The sequence below is a fragment of the Rhododendron vialii genome, chromosome 5a (assembly GCF_030253575.1).
Source record: "Rhododendron vialii isolate Sample 1 chromosome 5a, ASM3025357v1".
NCBI lineage: Eukaryota > Viridiplantae > Streptophyta > Magnoliopsida > Ericales > Ericaceae > Rhododendron > Rhododendron vialii.
The window spans coordinates 28,167,812-28,185,292 of NC_080561.1; the positions used below are offsets into that span (position 1 = coordinate 28,167,812).

Consider the following 17,481-nt stretch of genomic DNA (forward strand, 5'->3'; position numbering starts at 1 on the left):
ACAAACTCGGAGTCCGAATATCCAACTAATTAGATTCTCCGATACGTGAACATATCATTTGCAAATATCTACCAAGCATTCCAGTTGCGCACGCTATATCCGAATGCGTACAAAAAAAAACATACATATGACTCCCTATTGCTAATGCATAAGGGATGTCTTCCATTTGTTTTCTTTTCAAATCATTCGTTAGGCATAAACTCATTTTGCACAACTTTTGCATGCCAAATCTACAGAGCACTTTATCGATATACAGCTTTTGTGATTATCGATATACGGCTTTTGTGACAAGCCAATATCGCTGCTTGCCAATAAGATATCAACACATAATACTAAAAAAAATGAATTTGCTCCCACTGATCTTATGATAAACACATTGATCCATAGTATTTTCCTTAAAACCAAAAGAGGAAATTACTTGATCAAATTTCCAATACCATTGACGGGATACCTACTTTAAGCCATAAATGGATTTCTTTAGTTTGCAATCAGAAGTTCTTGGGTTTGTTGGGTTCTTCCGTATTAGAAGGAGACAACTCAGGAATAGTCTGGTGGTTTGCATCTGCATCCTGTACTAAGCCAGGTGTGACCACATCATCAGTCCCAACATGAATAATTTCAAATTCAAAATTCCTAGGTTGTACACTCCCACTACTTTCAACATCCTCAATAAATTTGGCATTATCCATCTCAATTATGGTATCTATGGAAGAACAATAAAACTTAAAACCCATTGATCTTTTTGAGTATCCAATAAAACAGCAGCTAACAGTTCTTGAGTCCACCTTTCTTTGTTAGGCCTATAAGGCCTAGCCTCAGTTGGACAACCCCAGACATGGAAATGCCTAAGACTAAGCTTTTTTCCAGTCCACAAATCGTATGGGGTTTTAGCTACTACTTTACTAGGTGCTCAATAAAAGATATAAACTGCAGTCTTTAAGGCTTCTCCCCAAAAAGAATCTGGTAAAGGAAAAATTAGATACCATACACCATAACGAGAATAGTCATCTGTAAAAGTGATAAAATACCATTGACCATTCCAAGAAGCCGTAGGGAATGGACCACAAAAAATAGTATGCATCACTTCGAAAACGTCTGAACTTCTTTTGGTACCAATTAATTAATTTTCACTTCGTACCATATTTGTCAACATGCAAAGTTTCATTTAAATTTTAAGTGAGAGGTATCCAAGTCTAACCTGTATAGACTATCAACTAGATATCCAATGCTAATAATATTTAAATTTAAAAAAAAACTTTCGTTACCAAATGAACAAGTATAACCGGATTTGTCCAAAAAGAAACAAAAATCAAATTCCGTCTAAATGACGGTACATAAACAGTCTCATCCAAATTCAAATAAAAAACTAGATTCTAATTTAAGTCTATAGACTCTTATTGCCTCAACACGAACTTTATTGTCATCTCCCATATAAATGAAACTTTCAGCATCACTGGGTGTTCGACTCTTTAGACAACCCTACATGGACACACTTACGTGAATAGTTGCACCCGTATCTATCCACCAAGTGTTGGGTGGTACTTCAGCTAAATTAAATTCAAAGCAAACAAAACAAAATTGATTACCTTTCTTTGCGAGCCACTTGTGATATTTGGGACAATCCTTCTTCACATGACCGACAACCTTTTTGCAAAAGAAACAGTGAACACCTTTATCTTGAATCTGTTGCAAAGTTGTCTGTGAAGTCCCAACATCTGCAGTTCCATTAGCCTTAGGGTTTAATTTTCTTTTCTTAGTGCCTGAATAGCCATGAGAATGAGTAGCCAAGTGAGCACTTTCTGTCCTTTCTTGTTTCATCCTTTCTTCCTCTTGCACACATTGAGCAATGAGCTCATTAAGAGTCCATTTCTCCCTTTGAGTATTATAATTGATTTTGAAGGGACCAAATTGTGTAGGAAGTGAAATCAAAACGAGGAACACAAGGATGTCTTCAGAGAATTCTAACTTTAGTGCTTTCATCTTTGCAACAATATTGGACATTTCCATAATGTACTCCCTTATATTTCCTTTGCCATTATACCGCATGGTGACAAGTTTGCTAAGAAGCGTACATGCCTCCACCTTTTCCATGCAACAAATCGGTCTGCAATTTGGCTTAGGAATTTCTTGGCATTCTCTTCCTCAGGCATTGCACCTCGAATAGTCTCAGAGATAGAGTGCTTTATTATCATAAGACTCATACGGTTAGAGCGCTCCCACTTTTCATAGGTTAACCATTCATCAGCTGTACTCTTATCAGTGAGTTTAGGAGGCTCTTCAACACGTAGTGCATAATTCAAATCCATACACCCAAGAACGATTGTAACATGCCCTTTCCATTTTGCAAAATTGGAACCCGTAAGAACTGGAATGTTGTTCAAATTGGCAGATATAGAAGATGCATTCACTATAACATCATAAAAGAAAAGCTCACAGTTAACAAATATCCATCTACTTTAGTGCAATGATAAAAATAAGAAAACCTGAGTATAATTATCATGCAAAATTTGGTCTAATTGTAGGGGCAAACAATTAGACAAATAGAATAAAATTTGATATTTGTGTCTGTAATGGTGGGCCCTTTCGAGAAACCTAACGCATCATCATAACCAAGTCTTTGGACAGTAATTACAACATGCAAATGGTCTTCTCACCAATAAGGCTAGTTAATATGAACAATATAAACTGAGCCTGGCCAATCAAAAGTCTTCCTTTGGGCCGACTATTGAGCGCATAGGCAAATTCTAGAACTATATTATTCAAAAAATTTGTTAGATATTTTGGCACTTTCTGGGGTTGTTCAAAACCTTCATTGGTGTCTTAATTATATCGACTCTGTTTAATTATAATGGGTAGGTTCTTAGGGGGTAGTTTCTCGCACGATACTCCTCCCATTATCTGTGTCAAGTTGACCGCTACGGAATCGAGCCAATTGCGTGAAAGGTAAAATTATTACACAGCACATCATGCATATTATTTCCAAGATTAGAAATTTATTCATGCACGTTTTTCTTTCCGGTAAATCTTTCCGGAAAAAATTCGTTTTCCCTATATATATCATTATCATTACGAGAGGTTCTTTCTAGAGCAGTAAAACAAAAAGAATAATATTGCACGGTTGCCTTTCCAAAAAATTCTGTGACAATTTGCTTTCCATATTTGCATCATTAAAAGATTTTCGTTTGAGAGCAAATATGAATATAAAAGGGGTTAATCATCCATAGAAGAAGACAGCGCCCGAGAGAGATTGTTTTTGTTTGGCAGCAATCCTTTTTTTTCGTTCTTGCATCTAGCACGCATGTCTATAGACCCTTTACGTCGGACGAGCACGGAGAATAAACTATAGACAGAGGTGAGAGTTTTTGCTTCCGAAAAAGAAAGAAAGTGGTGCACGACGTCCGTAGGAGGAGAGAGTGACAGTTTTCATTACCTCCCATATTTTTCCTCTTTCTTTTTCGTTCTTGCATCTTGCATTTATTTGAACGATTTTGGGGTCTGTCGAGATCACGCTACACATCATATCATATCATACATCCATTCATTGTTCGTGGTTTGGTGCCGTTTGCTACTGAGGCTGAATCTTTTGGAGATTGATTCGGAGCCGGTTGAATCCGGAGATCGGGCGTGAAGTCCGTGGTGGATCTATTGGATCTTGAAGAAGCTTTGGGAGCATCGGAGATTGACGAGAATAGATAAAGGATTGGGTAAGGTTTTTGCTATTTCGCAATCTGTACTTCTTTTCGATTAATAGAATAAAGCAGTAGTATTAGGCCGTGGTTTTGGCTTAGAGTTATTTAGGATCCTAAGTTTTTCCACGTAAATCGTGCGTCTCTTGTAGCAATTTTATTTTACTGCACTACTTGAGTTTATGTTTGGATTAATCGATAATCAACCCGTTCATCTATATTATTTTTTAATCTGTTAATCTTTATTCAAATTGGTAATTTTTTAACAAAACTCCTATTCACCCCCCCTCTAGGAGTAAATTGAACTCTTCCTCATAATTTCAAAATCAACTACCTTATACCGTTTAAAATCCGGCCGAATAATAACCTTCCTCTGGGCCGATCACTACCTGCATGGATCCAAACGTAACCTTATGCAACTCAAAACTTTTACCTTCAACCTGAGAAAATCTCAATGACAGACCACTTTGGCGGCATATCACTTTAATTTTCTTAAGCATCGGATATGAGTTGCGAAATAATAAACTTTATGCCCCAAAGTAAATTTTCCTTGTCAAAACAAGTATTCCTGATGTGGCCATGAAATTGTACACCAAGGTACCAATATCACAAGTAACAGTAGCCTTCATACACGAACGGTTAAAGATGGCTTCAATTATTATTCCGCATCGAGAGTGTTAATAAAATAAGGTTTTTGTTCCCATTTGTTTAAGGCAAACAAACTATCGCCATGGATCACACGCAAAACAACGGAAACAAAATTGAATATTAGAGAGCATCCACATTGTAATAAGTAAATTGGTATGGATAAGCAAACTTAATAATAATGCTAAAAAAACACCTCACATTGTAATAAGCAAAGTTATAAGTCTTTTAGCAAATAACCAAATTCCACCCATTCCATTACCAAACTTAACAACTTTTACTAATAACCAAAACTCAATAATCAAACCCAATAACCAAATTCAAAACTAAAAAACACCCCACATTAGAATCGTCTCATCGAGAAGAATAATTTGGTGTAATCGCGTGCGTGATTAGAACTCATTTGTAATTGGACATAGGTGCATTGCGTATTGTGGGAGGCTTTTTTATAGGGATGCAAAAATAACCAATGTAGAGGTAAAGTTTGTTAAGTTTGATTATGAACTAAATGAATAATCAAATGCTGACGTGGCGCATTTTGATTATTGATTTTGATTATTTCCATTGCGAATGCTCTTACGGAGTATTAGTACATAATCACGGTCTATGCATAAAAGGTGTAAAAGACCAATCAGGCCTCGAAAACTTGCGGAAGTATGAGTTATTGATAAACGAAAACAGTCCGTAGCAGCCAAAGCAACAAATACGTCGTGTAGCTACTGTAAATATGACCAACATTAACTCGTTCAATGAACCGAAGAGAAAAATTAATATTTTCCTCAATAATCTGACAAGGGGCTCTGATACCACTTGTAGGATTTCATAAGAAACCCTAAACCCAAGATCTCATATCAAACCATTGAAGAAAATAATTATACCGGATGCGTATCTGTCACCATGGAGGATGAAAACCTTATTGTGTGGTTATTCGTCTTCCTTTCCTCCTCCAAAACCCTTCTCTTGATCTTGATCTTAGTCTCACACACGATGGGATGGTATGAGAAAAAAGGCTAGGGTTGGAGTGGGGACCTTGACCACGTATTTATAAGCCTTGGTTCCATCATAGCCCATCATAATAGATGAAACCATATTAGGCCCTTTATTGGTCTCTACATATAATATTAGCCCGCACCACTTAGCGCACGTGATATGAACCAAATACGTGCTAATAGAGACGTGTCCATTACCCGGGTCACATTAATTAAATGATTACAACCTTATGGGTAATACCGACATCACTTAAGCCTTATTTGACAACATACAATGTTTAATTTTATGATTATGTTGGCCCACCAACAGAAAATTGCTAACACGGCAGAGTGGCAAAGTATTCTGTTGTATGGTTCCTTGCTCAAGGGTTTGAAACCCCTGGCACCCTATGTGTGTTTCCCTCTCTCTTTCTCTCTCTCTCTCTCATTTGTTGCACAAGTTCTTATAAGATTTGTAGTTCCCCCCGCCTCCCCCCCCCCCCCCCCCCCCCAAATTGGAAAGGAACGTGACCAATTTGGAAATTAAATTAAATTTTGTCATGACCCATTTGAACACATAAATTTGCCTCTCCTTGTGAAAGTAATAAAGTTCGCATTTTTTTTTTCCCAATCGATAATGGTATTTTTATTAATGCAAAGATGAAGCATCAAAAGTAGCTTCCCTATGAACCCAACTCGGAAAATTTCCTTGCCAAGTTAACGGGGAATCTAAAGATCGGGCATATTTGGCTATAGCATTAGCCACCCTATTACCGTTACGGGGAACAAATTGAAAAGAACAAGACGAAAAACGACAAAGAAATGATAAAGTATCCTCAACAATAACTTCCAGGCATGCTTTAATCTGACTCTTGCCTTGCAACATATTGATCACCGCTTGTGCATCACCCTCCACCACATAGGATTTTCCAGTCAAGCAAATAGAACAATCCAAAGCCATCCGAAATCCCTCGGCCTCCACAATTTCTGCAGATGATCTGTTTGGAATTGGCACAGCCATAGCACCCAACAATCTTCCTTCATGGTCATGAATCACCACTCCCACACCTCCTTTGCGCGTCCTATCGGCGAAAGCCCCATCCACATTAATCTTCAAGAAGCCAGGTTCCGGTGGTTTCCAAAGACACCTGTTTATCGATTCATCCCTTTGTAGCTTCTGATGTCCATTCTCCGTAGCCTGTAGAAATAGATTGAACTCTGCTACCGCCTCTTCCAAAATCCTTGTTTCCAGCTTCCAAACATTCTTGAAAACCCACTAATTCCTGGCTGTCCAAATATGCCAACCAATAATTGCGAATAGGCCCAAAGCTTCCCGTCTCGATCCACCAAAGGTCATATTTCCTACCCTTTTCCATATGTCCCGTATCTGCACATTGCCCATTAGCTCAGGTCGTAGCCGAAAAGGAAACAACACCCAAACTTTTGAGGCTCTATCACAGTTAAGTAGCATATGAGAAGGTGTTTCCTTTGCCATTCCACAAAGAGAACAGATCGGATCAACTGGCAGATGACGTTGTGTTAAGGCCCTATTAACTGGAACAATATCATGCAAACATCGCCATAAGAACATCTTAATCTTTGCCGATGCCCTCATATGCCATACCTTTTTCCATATATCGGTATCCTCTTCCCCACCACTGATTTGGCCACCGCACCGTGTTGCCCTTCTCAGCTGTACATGATCTTTTGCTATAATATACGCTGATTTCACTGTAAACTGTCCGGAACTGGTACCTTTCCAAATATACTTATCCGCGAGTCCTGTAGTACTCAGGGGTACACTTAGAATCAGCTTAACATCTCTTTGCACAAAGACCTCCTCCACCACTTGCTTATTCCATACCATTCTGCTCTGGTCCACCAAGTCGCCAACAAAACTCCAATTATTAATGCTCGGTTTTGGTGTCAGAATTTTGGGGTAGTTTGCGTCGGGGAGCCATGGGTCCTCCCAAATTTTTGCCTTATTGCCAGAGCCAATCCTTCACTGCCAGCCCCTTTCAATAACCTCTTTACTTGATAAAATGCTCTGCCATGCCCAAGATGATGACTGTTTCGGTTGAGCCTCCAAGAAAGAAGTTTGTGGGAAGTTTGAGCGATTTGTTTACTGTTCGGGATCAAGAAGATTAGTATACATCTATTGGTGATTTGTTAGAAATTCATTAGTGTGTTCATTTTTTGTCGAAGTTCATCTGGTCGTCTGGATTCTTGTTGTCTTTTTTTCTTGGCTAGCAATGTATCTCTTTTTGTGACTGCTATAGGATATATGAATTTTTCGCTTAGCAGAAGGTGCGTCAGGCGATGCCTCGGCTAGAGATGAAAGACATCAATCGCCTCGTTTTTTCTCATTATGTATTAGTTAGATAATTAGTTTGGCTTTGTCCAAGTTATCTATAATGAATTTCGTTGTATAAGTGCCATTGGGCTTTATCAATGCAGTACCTCTCATTTACGGGTATTAAAGAAACTAATTAATACTTTATACAAATACTGTAAAAAAGACCACGACATAACCTAATTATACGACTTCACACTTTTTTTTTTTCATATTTTTTCGCATAACATGTAATTAGATTTTCATTGAACGGTGCCACCCCTGCGTCTGAATCCTGGCTCCGCCCCTAAATCACCACTAGTGAGAAATATCAAATATGAAAGTATTTTCTCGAAAATAAAAGGAACTTGATGTGTTCCAGATTCCCCCTTAACAAAATAAGTATTTATTTGTAATTTTCAAGCTTAAAAATAATTAGGTTTACTGAAATAAAAAAAAAATGCAATATAGGTCTTGTTTAATAAATTTCGATGAGATCTATCAAACCTTGTAAAAAAATTAAAAAAAAATATTTTTATAAGTTCATTATTTTTATGCTTGAAAATAAGTCTATTTTTTAAATACTTATTCGAAAAAGCAGAACGGGCCCGTCGTAGGTTTGCCCGCGGCTCTCTCTTTCTGATCGTCGAAGATCCAACATTACTAGTTAAAAAGATATCGGCACCGTTCAATTGATCCCTCGAATTGATTTTATAGAAATAAAATCCAAATCAGTATTTTTTTTTCTTCAGTACTTAACATCTTCTTATACATCAGTAAGACGCATGGGACCTTAATTTTGGTCCCCGCGCATTTACACGGGAGTTCCATGCTCAACGAATCCAGTTTTTCTTTGGTCCGGTCAAGTTTTGGGACTTTGTGGGTCTCTCCTGCGCCTTCAACAATGATTAAAATTGTCCATTTTGTAAAGCTCGTCGAGTATGCCATCTTTTAAAGAATAAGCTTGATCGAACATCAACAAGTACTTAAACAAAACATATTTGCGCAAGGAAAACGGGATGACAAAAAGTACAGTAATTTGAAACTTCAATTGCCTAATTTTTTTCCTGTACAATTATGTTTTGCTCACGTACCTATAGATGTTTGATCGAGCTAATTTATGTTTTGCTCACGTACCTATCGATGTTTGATCAATGTAATTTATCATGTGGATGACATATGGAACGATGTCTGCAAAATAAACGATTCCAATCATTGTTGTAGGCTCCGTCTAAGAAACCCACTTAAATTTCTGAAGGGAGCTATGTCACCTAACAAGCTTACACATTCATTTAAACAATTTATACCCACCCATTTTCAACTAGTATCTCAATTCTTCCTGGTTCATTATCTTCATAAGAATACCTCAACCCCCACACTGCCCGCATTTCTCTTCGGAGAAGTCCAGGAAAGTCACTTGGGTGGTTGTCACACTAAATATTAAGCTAAAATCTAACTGACTAAGTATTCTAGCGTTGATACAAATAAACTTTCCAGCTTCCTCTTGCTCCATAGCACCAGTGCATAATTGGTTGTTTGGGTTGTTTAAGGTCATCCGGTAACCATCCAGAGCCATTAAGTAACTTTGCACAGGGCACGAACTAACTGCAAAGAGATCAAAGAGAAGGAACCGGGTGAGATTCAATTCATAGTTGTATAACTGCTGCATAAATCCCATGGATAAAATTTTTAGGAACTGATGTGTAAAAAACTAACTCTGACAACCTCGAACGTGTCTCTACATTCAGCTTGTGATAAAAAAGGGCAGGGAGCTATCTTGAGCTCTAGCTCTCTGTCATGTACTGTTCATGACACGGGAAATGTCTAGAGAGTGGCATGACAGCACTTAACATGTTACGTCCAGAAACTAAACTTCAGATTGTGTTTGGATCATGGATATGTGAAGGTTTACCATGGGCCCATGGCAAATGAAAATATAAAGGAAAGGAGCCTAAAGAAAAGTACTCCAATTAGCTTTCCTTTGCAGATCCCTTCATAATCTTTAGCAGATCCATATTCTAACTGTGATGTGTCGGCTTGATTTGATTTCTCTGTTTGTTCACGCTTCCCCACAACACTAGCAAAGCATCAAGGAAAGCAAGAGCATATCTTCTGAAATTTTGAACTTGGTACTTTCCAATTTTGCAAAGAGAAGATAACTGAAATCTGACATTGTGGAGTGTACTTGTATTCTGATTTCTGAGAGAACACCATAATACCTCCCAAGCCCTACTAAACCAATTAGAAGTAAAGCCAAGCCAGTTCAGGTGGTGAGCATACAAGGCAATTTGAGATCTTAAGTCTCTGACATCGCAATACTCATCAGCAAATCTCTGATCTCAAGTGCATAAAATTATTCCTCATTGTAGGGCATTAGAAAATTTCTGAAAAGCACCTTCTAGTAGAATAAAGGACAAAGTACTGAGAAATTAGGTCCAATTCTCCTCAACAGCATCCCACTTTGCCTGATTCTAGATTGTGATAATAACAACATGACATAAAAGTAAGAAATGGAAAACAAGCCCTCATTTTACTGGTAAGTAGTAGACTCTACACTTCAAACCTTTTAAGCGGTTCCGTCCAATAAAACTGAAAAGCCCAACTTTTGTCAAAAGAATACCTATAAGCAGCACATAAATGGCCATCTTACTAAAATGTTGGTTCCACACAATAATACCTACTTCAGTTGCAAACAGCATGCCATACCCATGAAGTTTCTTCCAACAGAATGGAAAACATGAAGGATTCAATAGCAAAAGAACTTACAACAGAATATAGCAGTCATCCTTGCTTTGGACCAAGAAATAGTTATGATCCATATCATTCTTCATTGTAGGGTGGCGTTGACTGGACACACAGTTCAGCCTCGTCCCCTTCATCTTCCTCCTCTCCAGCATCTACCCAGTTACTAGGATGGTGTTGTGATAAACCATGACCGGCTATGTCTGCCCTTTCTGAAACCAGAAAGACATCACTTAATAGCAGGACTAACAAAAAAACCAAAAAATAAGCATTCTTGGACAACCTTGAGGTTCTTGTGCACGATCTGTTTCCATCGTATGGCAGCTAATACATTCAGCCAAGAAAACTACTTCATATTCCTTTCAGCTAGATTCATGGAGTACATTTGAATAGCCGGATATACACAAACAGGTTGAAAGTTGAAGCTGCTTCAGTCTTAATTAAGAAGTCATACAGCCATGAAAGCCAAATAGATGGAGTTTGTACTAGGGTCAACAGTCATAGTTCTAAGTTGAGCTGCGCGTTTCTTGGGAATGGTTACTGTCATCAACACCCTTGCTATCTTATTTGTTTTGTATGGCATTTCACAGGTCTAGCTCTGTAGTCTAGTCTACTTTTACAGGCACCAAATGGTGAAATTTAGAAGCTTAAACCAGTAGACTCGATGACCATCTGCTCTTCCTACAGCATACCAGGCTATAAATTACAAATCCTTAATTTTTAAGTCGGCATTGTCCAGATTGATTTTGTATAGTTTTCACAAGGGTAAGACAACATTATTTGAACTTTCTTATGGAAAACACTTGGAACTCTGTTCTAAAGCCACACTCTTAGAGAAATCACACCTCAAGTACTGATGCAAACAAAGCACACACATGATGCATTGGGATTCCCTCGATCCTTAACTTCTTTGTGCAGAAATAAAGAGTCTTGAAGCATACATAGGTAAAGTACTTCACTTTTTTCAGTAAAGGAAATTTAAATTTGAAGGAAAACGAAGAAGTTATACTTTTGAAGCATCAGGAGGGCCTTCTCACCTCCTTGCATGTGAAAATCAAGGCTCTAGTGAAGTTTAATTCTTTCAGCAAAACATAACAAACATATAATTGCAAAGAATTTCGCTTATAAGACTTGGACACACAAGCAAAACTGGAGATATTGGGATACGAATTTGGAAGTTTTCTCAAAAGAAAAAACAAAAGATACGAATTAGGAACACCTGCCACATTTCCCATGGCGGGCTGAGCATTAGAAATATGCATTTCACTAATCCTCTGAATCTCCACCCGTTCATTAACTGGATTCCTGCCCCCTTCAGCATGCCTTTCTTCCACACCATTACCACTTTTGGCCCCACTTCCTGTTAGACTTAAACCTGGAGTTAGAAAAGTCTAGGATGGATAATATATTAATATCCTGTTGATATTTAAATGATAATTAAAGCGTACCTGAGATATCTGACCAAATTCTGGTGTGATCAGATGGATGATCGGACACACTCCCTCTTGGTCTCTCTTTTGCTTGGGACCCTGTTCCATGACCAGCTTGGCCATGCATTGTAGCAGCGGGAGGTGGAGGTTCTGAGGTATTTCCTTCATGCAGCTGCGATGTAAGCATTGTTGCAAGAACAAGCGTAGTATCGAAGTTTGAAGTGGAGCCATCATCTAGACCGAATTTTGGTGCCATTAGAATAGGCCTGTTCCCCCAATGCAAGGTTTCAGATTTGAAGAGAAAAAAATAATACGATACCATAATCAGATTTCTTTTTCCTTTGAGACCATAATCAGATTTGGAAGGCCAAAAATCCTCTGCCAACAGCAGAAAAAATAAAGGTGACCCAAAAATAGCTGACACAGACAATTCATTTATCATTCTGGTACGAGGAATGCGAACATGGTACACCAAATGCCCAAAAATGTAGTATGATAGGGGGAGGCATCTCAAGACTACACCATTACGATGTACTTCTTTTGAGCATTAAAGATTCGACAATACATAATTCTGTGTTTTGAAATCACACAGGTAAAACACGTTTTCGACAGTAATATAATCAATTGCTTACTCTTTGCCTTGCCAAAGCTTCACTATCACTAGATATTAGTCTATCACACTGGTATTTTCTCCTAACAAAGTTTTAGGATCATTAAATTCAATGGTTTGCAATGGAGTTGTACCATGTTTCAGAACACACTCGTGTTCCAAAATGAAATCAGTAGGGTACAGGAATGTTCTGGTAACACTGCAACAATTTTATTGTTTGGTTGTTCCTCCATATAAAAGCCATCTGGATGTCACCCACAGAACCACAGATTAGATAATCCCAAAAATTCAAGGCGTGCTAAACTGCTAACAATTGCCTAATCATGTTTATTTTGAATCGATAGACAGTCCAATCTAAGACAACAAACTGAGAGGCTAAAATCATCTCTGAAATAGCTATAAAAGATTGACTAATATTTGAATGCGTCACTCAATTGATCAGATTAACTTTGAATACTCTTGAGACAATGGAAACATGAAGCCATATTGGGTGCAATTCATCACACTTATTATCTTAGATACAGAATGTGATGTGCAAAGAACCATAACCAAAATTACATTGATGACCCAGCCTGGGTTAGACTGCCGTGCATCTGAAAGTATATGAGTAGGAATATTTAGTAACAAGAGGAAAAAAATATTAACTAATGAGATAAACAAATATAAACTAAACAAAAGCAAGTAAGAACAAGACAAACAAAAACAAATGGAGTTGGTTGCCATGGCAAAGGAATACTTCCATCCAGCATCAGAAAGGATGAAAGATAACCCTCTACACACATGCCCTGATACTGAGATACTAAATCTAAATGATACAGGTAGTAGAAGTAGCATACTCGCCAGCCTTCTCAAAAAATAGATGGATGTCAACTTCACAACCTTCACAAAAAGAGAAAAACGCCTGAAAATGAGGAATGAACAGAATGTCAAAGAGGATGACAAACGTCAGACGCCTAAAAGAAAGAAAATCATGAAACTCATGAATTATCAGAAACAATATCAGAAACTGCTCCACTAATCAAAATGAATCGATTACTTGCGTAACAAGGAGCGGCTTGCGAATTTATTGAACCATCAAAACTACATGCACCAACCATAATCAAAATAGTGGTGATAATGATTATGCACAGCAGCACGTCATAAAGCTATAAAATTGAATACTCATGTAGTAATAAAATTCAAGTTAAGTGGAGTAAATCATTTTGGGGATAAAACTTAGTTGAATATTGAGCGGTGAAATTTTACTGATGCGGTAATAAAATTCAAGTTAAGTGGATTCTAAACAGTCGTTAACTATACCTTCAATTCCTTCACACCGAATGTAACATCAACAGGGTCCCCAGTGTGAGTATATTGCACAAACTCTTCAGTTGGATCTATCCATAGCTGAGTGTGTAGCGATGATTCATTCTCTACAATTGATAAATTCAAGAATGAAGTATCTACATAAGCCAAGTTCAACATACAGAAAATGATGATAACCTGATTCACCTTTGGTTGGGTCTATGTAACTTCTTAGTTCAACAGCTTTCCCTCCAATTTCACTTGCCGCATCAGAAGGTGAGGATGTGGGTTCTGTTGCAATAATAGTTATCTCCTGAAGGTTTGACTGGAAATTACCCAGCAATCTGTTCAGATCACGAGGTCTCACCACAAAGCTGCTCGGAATCTTACTCCTATCAAGAGAAAGGTATTGTATGTCGGGTTCAACGTTGCAAGTAATCCAATAGGCTTTCCTTACACCTGCAATATGTTCACCGAAAAGCATTTCACAAGCAACCCAAATCAAATTGAAAGGTAAAAGGAATATATTCCATCTAAAGTTCATACTATTCTGCCAATATGCATCTGGAACAAGTGTCAAATGCTAATTTGGGTTCATTGTTTGCCCAATCCACAATATATTACTAAATGATACTGTAAAATGAAAAGCTGGAAGACTAAAATGATAATGCTTAAACATTGAAGGCGTCCAAGTTATGAAGCTTTCAGTCACTATCCAACATGAACAATCTCAGGCAAACAGTACAGATGTATTAGCTATTTTGGCTGGTGGCACAAAATATAATTCCATAGTGGATGGTGCCATGTCCATTCCAACAAAGGACAAATCCATCCATCCTCTCTCTCTCTCTCTCTCTCTCTCTCTCTCTCTCTCTCTCTCTCTCTCTCTCTCTCTCTCTCTCTCTCTCTCTCTCTCTCTCTCTCTCTCTCTAGACCTTCAATGACATAGTTGATGTTGTACTGGATTATTTACGAGCTGATGAATAAATCTTGTCCAGAATGTCCGGAAACCCGCTACTTAATCAATGGAATTGGAGTTATAAGTGACTGTACATTGTACAACAATGTAATGAGTATTCCCAGACGTACTTGCGCATCTAGAATATATCCCTTATGTAACCAGGATACAGTAGAACAGCAAGACAAGAGAAGTGTGATCAACAACGTACCATTAAAGCAGTCTAAAGTCCACTGCACTTTTGATGCATCGCGATCAGGCAACAACACACTTAAATGATCGACACTTGTAAGAGGTGTCCTAAGAACAGAACAAATGGCCTATATACATCACAGTTGGAACAAAAAATCAAATTACACAATCAATGCAATTCAAAGAAACATAGACCATAGAACCGCACCTTCAAAAGCACACTACATTGCACTTGTGTACCGGAGATTGTATAGGCATCAAAAAAATCAGGTTTGAATGTAATAGACTGATATGCAGATCTCGATGAGTTGAGTGTGTGGCAAGCAAGCTGCAAGCATGAAGACAATTTTTTTAAAGAGACAAATAGTAAAAATGTCTAGGACAGAACATATCCTACAAGCAAGTAAAGCTCAAATAGCTAAACAAAATGGATAATCCTTCAACACACAAAAAAAAAAAAACCTTTTAGCGATATTCCAATTCTAAATTTTCAAAACAAAACAGACAAACAGAACATTAAACTAAAACAGCTAAAGAAATAGTTGATTAGTTAACTTTTGAGGATTCCCCCCTAACTTCTTTACCTTAGCAAACGAGTTTCATGACAACTGTCCAGCCGTAACAAAAGAAATATATTCAATTCTGAAATAAATGAAATGAATAGCATAATATTAAAAAACTAAACAAGGTGTCCCCATTTTCCCAAGTATTTCTATCAACAAATTCATTACTTCCCCTGATGTCATAGGTACGACATAGGCGATCTGATTAGCCCCATGTTTGGTGCTAAGAAAATAACAGAAACAATAGGAAGACGATTGTCTGCTGTGTATACGTGTTTTGGTTATCAAGGAAAAAATGACCTTCATGAACATCTCCAACCTACATCGCTATTTTAGAGACTTAACAAACCATTTTCCAACAAAACGTGCATATAGAGAGTGTCACTGTTCACAAACACTCCAATCACCATATAGGGGGCGGTTCAAGGGACACCCAAAAAAACACCCTATAGTTCCCGATCAAATTTTGATGATCCGAGCTGCTCAATGTGATCAGAATATGATTTTAAGGGTACTCGCGAGAAATTAGAAAAAAAAATGACCGGAAAAGACTTGATCTGAGCAGTTTTTAGCTAAGATTTAATGAACGGTTCAATTAAAAACTGCTCAAAACAAGCACTTTCCGGTATTTTTTTTGCCAACTTCTCGCGGGCACCTTTAAAATCACGTTCTGCACACATAGAGCGGCTTGGATCATAAAAATTTGATCGGAAACTATGAGATTGAGATTTTGGGTGTCCCTTGAACCGTCACCATATATACATATGTATGTATATATATATAGTCCCCTTCTTCTAAGGACCACCTTAACTTAATAAAATAAGGACCTCCATTTTCCGATAGAATTTCGATGATCCAAGCCGCTCAATGGGTTTAAAACATGATTTTAAGGGTACTTGCGTAAAATCAACAAAAAAAAAAAGACCGGAAAGGCTTTATCCGAGCAGTTTTTATTTGTTTTTTATCAAACGGTTCAAATAAAAACTGCTCGAATGAAGCCCTTCCCAGTCATTTTTTTTGTTGATTCCTCGTGGGTACTCTTAAAATCACGTTCTGAACACATTGAGCGGCTCGGATCATCGTAATTCGAACGGGAAATGGGAAAATGGGGAGGTATATATATCTATCCATCCATCCATCTATCTATCTATCTTTACTTTCCATAAACTCATTCATTTGTTTGCCGATAAAAATAAAATAAAAAATCTTGCAACTTGGACCAATTGGTTGGGTGCTTGTTCCAAGTCCACCAAGGTCTCGAGTACTTGGCATCTACTAACTTATTATGACTTGAACTTGCAAGCGGACCCAATTGGTTGGGTGCTTGTTCCAAGTCCACCAAGATCTCGAGTTCGAGACTTGGCGTCTACTAACTTATTATGACTTGAACTTGCAAGCTGGCCCAATTGGTTGGGTGCTTCTTCCAAGTCCACCAAGGTCTCGAGTTCGAGACTTGTTACTAACCTTCTAACCTACATTGTAGGAGTTTATTCACGACTTTCATACGTCAATAATCCATCTTTATTTTTTAGAGGACAGATCTAGCAGTTCCGAATTTTCATATACTTAGCAATCAATTACAATTTCTAATCCTAATCTACTTTCCGTCATTTTTCTCAACCACCAAAGGGGTTTAATCAAATACAGCGTAATTATACACAGCGTGCTTTTTTTTACCCAAAACCCTTAAACCCTAGGTATGAGCAACCCGTGGAATTGCACAGGAGAGTGAACAATAACCACTAGTATCCGGTAATTTACTAGATAAATAGTAGTAAACAATTGGAAAAAGATGGTTAGATCACCTGCGAAGGAGAGGCTTGAATGGCGAGCTCGTTGCCAATGCGTGCGAGGCAAGTGATGCACCTTGCGAAGGTTTTTAGGGCGTTCCCACTCAGGCTAAACTCCATTTTTGTGGAGCAGAGAAATGATTTCTCTGTGCGTATGTGTGTGTTCTTACGGTATTTGTATCAGCCGCGGAGAAGTCAGCAGATTCATTGAAATGGCGGGAAAGAAAGAAAGAGAGACCCCCTTTTTCTTTTTGGTTGGGTTACAAGTGTGTGAAATACTC

At 37.9% G+C, this 17,481-nt stretch overlaps 2 protein-coding genes across 5 annotated transcripts; both read right to left on the reverse strand.

Annotated features, from left to right (window-relative positions):
* Positions 1-1,262: 1,262 nt before the first annotated feature.
* LOC131326684 (uncharacterized) lies at positions 1,263-2,762 on the reverse strand. Its single transcript, XM_058359543.1, has 2 exons — positions 1,587-2,762; positions 1,263-1,479 (listed from the first exon to the last, which is right to left on the reverse strand). The coding sequence occupies exons 1-2, from the start codon at positions 2,089-2,091 to the stop codon at positions 1,451-1,453; spliced, it is 534 nt and encodes a 177-aa protein (XP_058215526.1). The 5' UTR covers positions 2,092-2,762; the 3' UTR covers positions 1,263-1,450.
* Positions 2,763-8,918: 6,156 nt separating this feature from the next.
* On the reverse strand, positions 8,919-17,481 carry LOC131327131 (uncharacterized). 4 transcript variants are annotated; one of them, XR_009200199.1, is made up of 11 exons: positions 17,216-17,457; positions 15,056-15,175; positions 14,867-14,975; positions 13,905-14,156; positions 13,713-13,825; positions 13,250-13,314; positions 11,822-12,069; positions 11,580-11,733; positions 10,657-10,697; positions 10,398-10,585; positions 8,919-9,236 (listed from the first exon to the last, which is right to left on the reverse strand). XR_009200199.1 is itself a non-coding variant. In XM_058360145.1 (10 exons), the coding sequence occupies exons 1-10, from the start codon at positions 17,318-17,320 to the stop codon at positions 10,452-10,454; spliced, it is 1,341 nt and encodes a 446-aa protein (XP_058216128.1). In that variant the 5' UTR covers positions 17,321-17,457; the 3' UTR covers positions 10,143-10,451. The 4 variants fall into 4 exon arrangements, 2 of the variants coding, with proteins under 2 accessions (XP_058216128.1, XP_058216129.1); XR_009200200.1 differs by lacking the exon at positions 10,657-10,697 and having other exon boundaries at positions 11,593-11,733; positions 17,216-17,481; XM_058360145.1 differs by lacking the exon at positions 8,919-9,236 and having other exon boundaries at positions 10,143-10,585.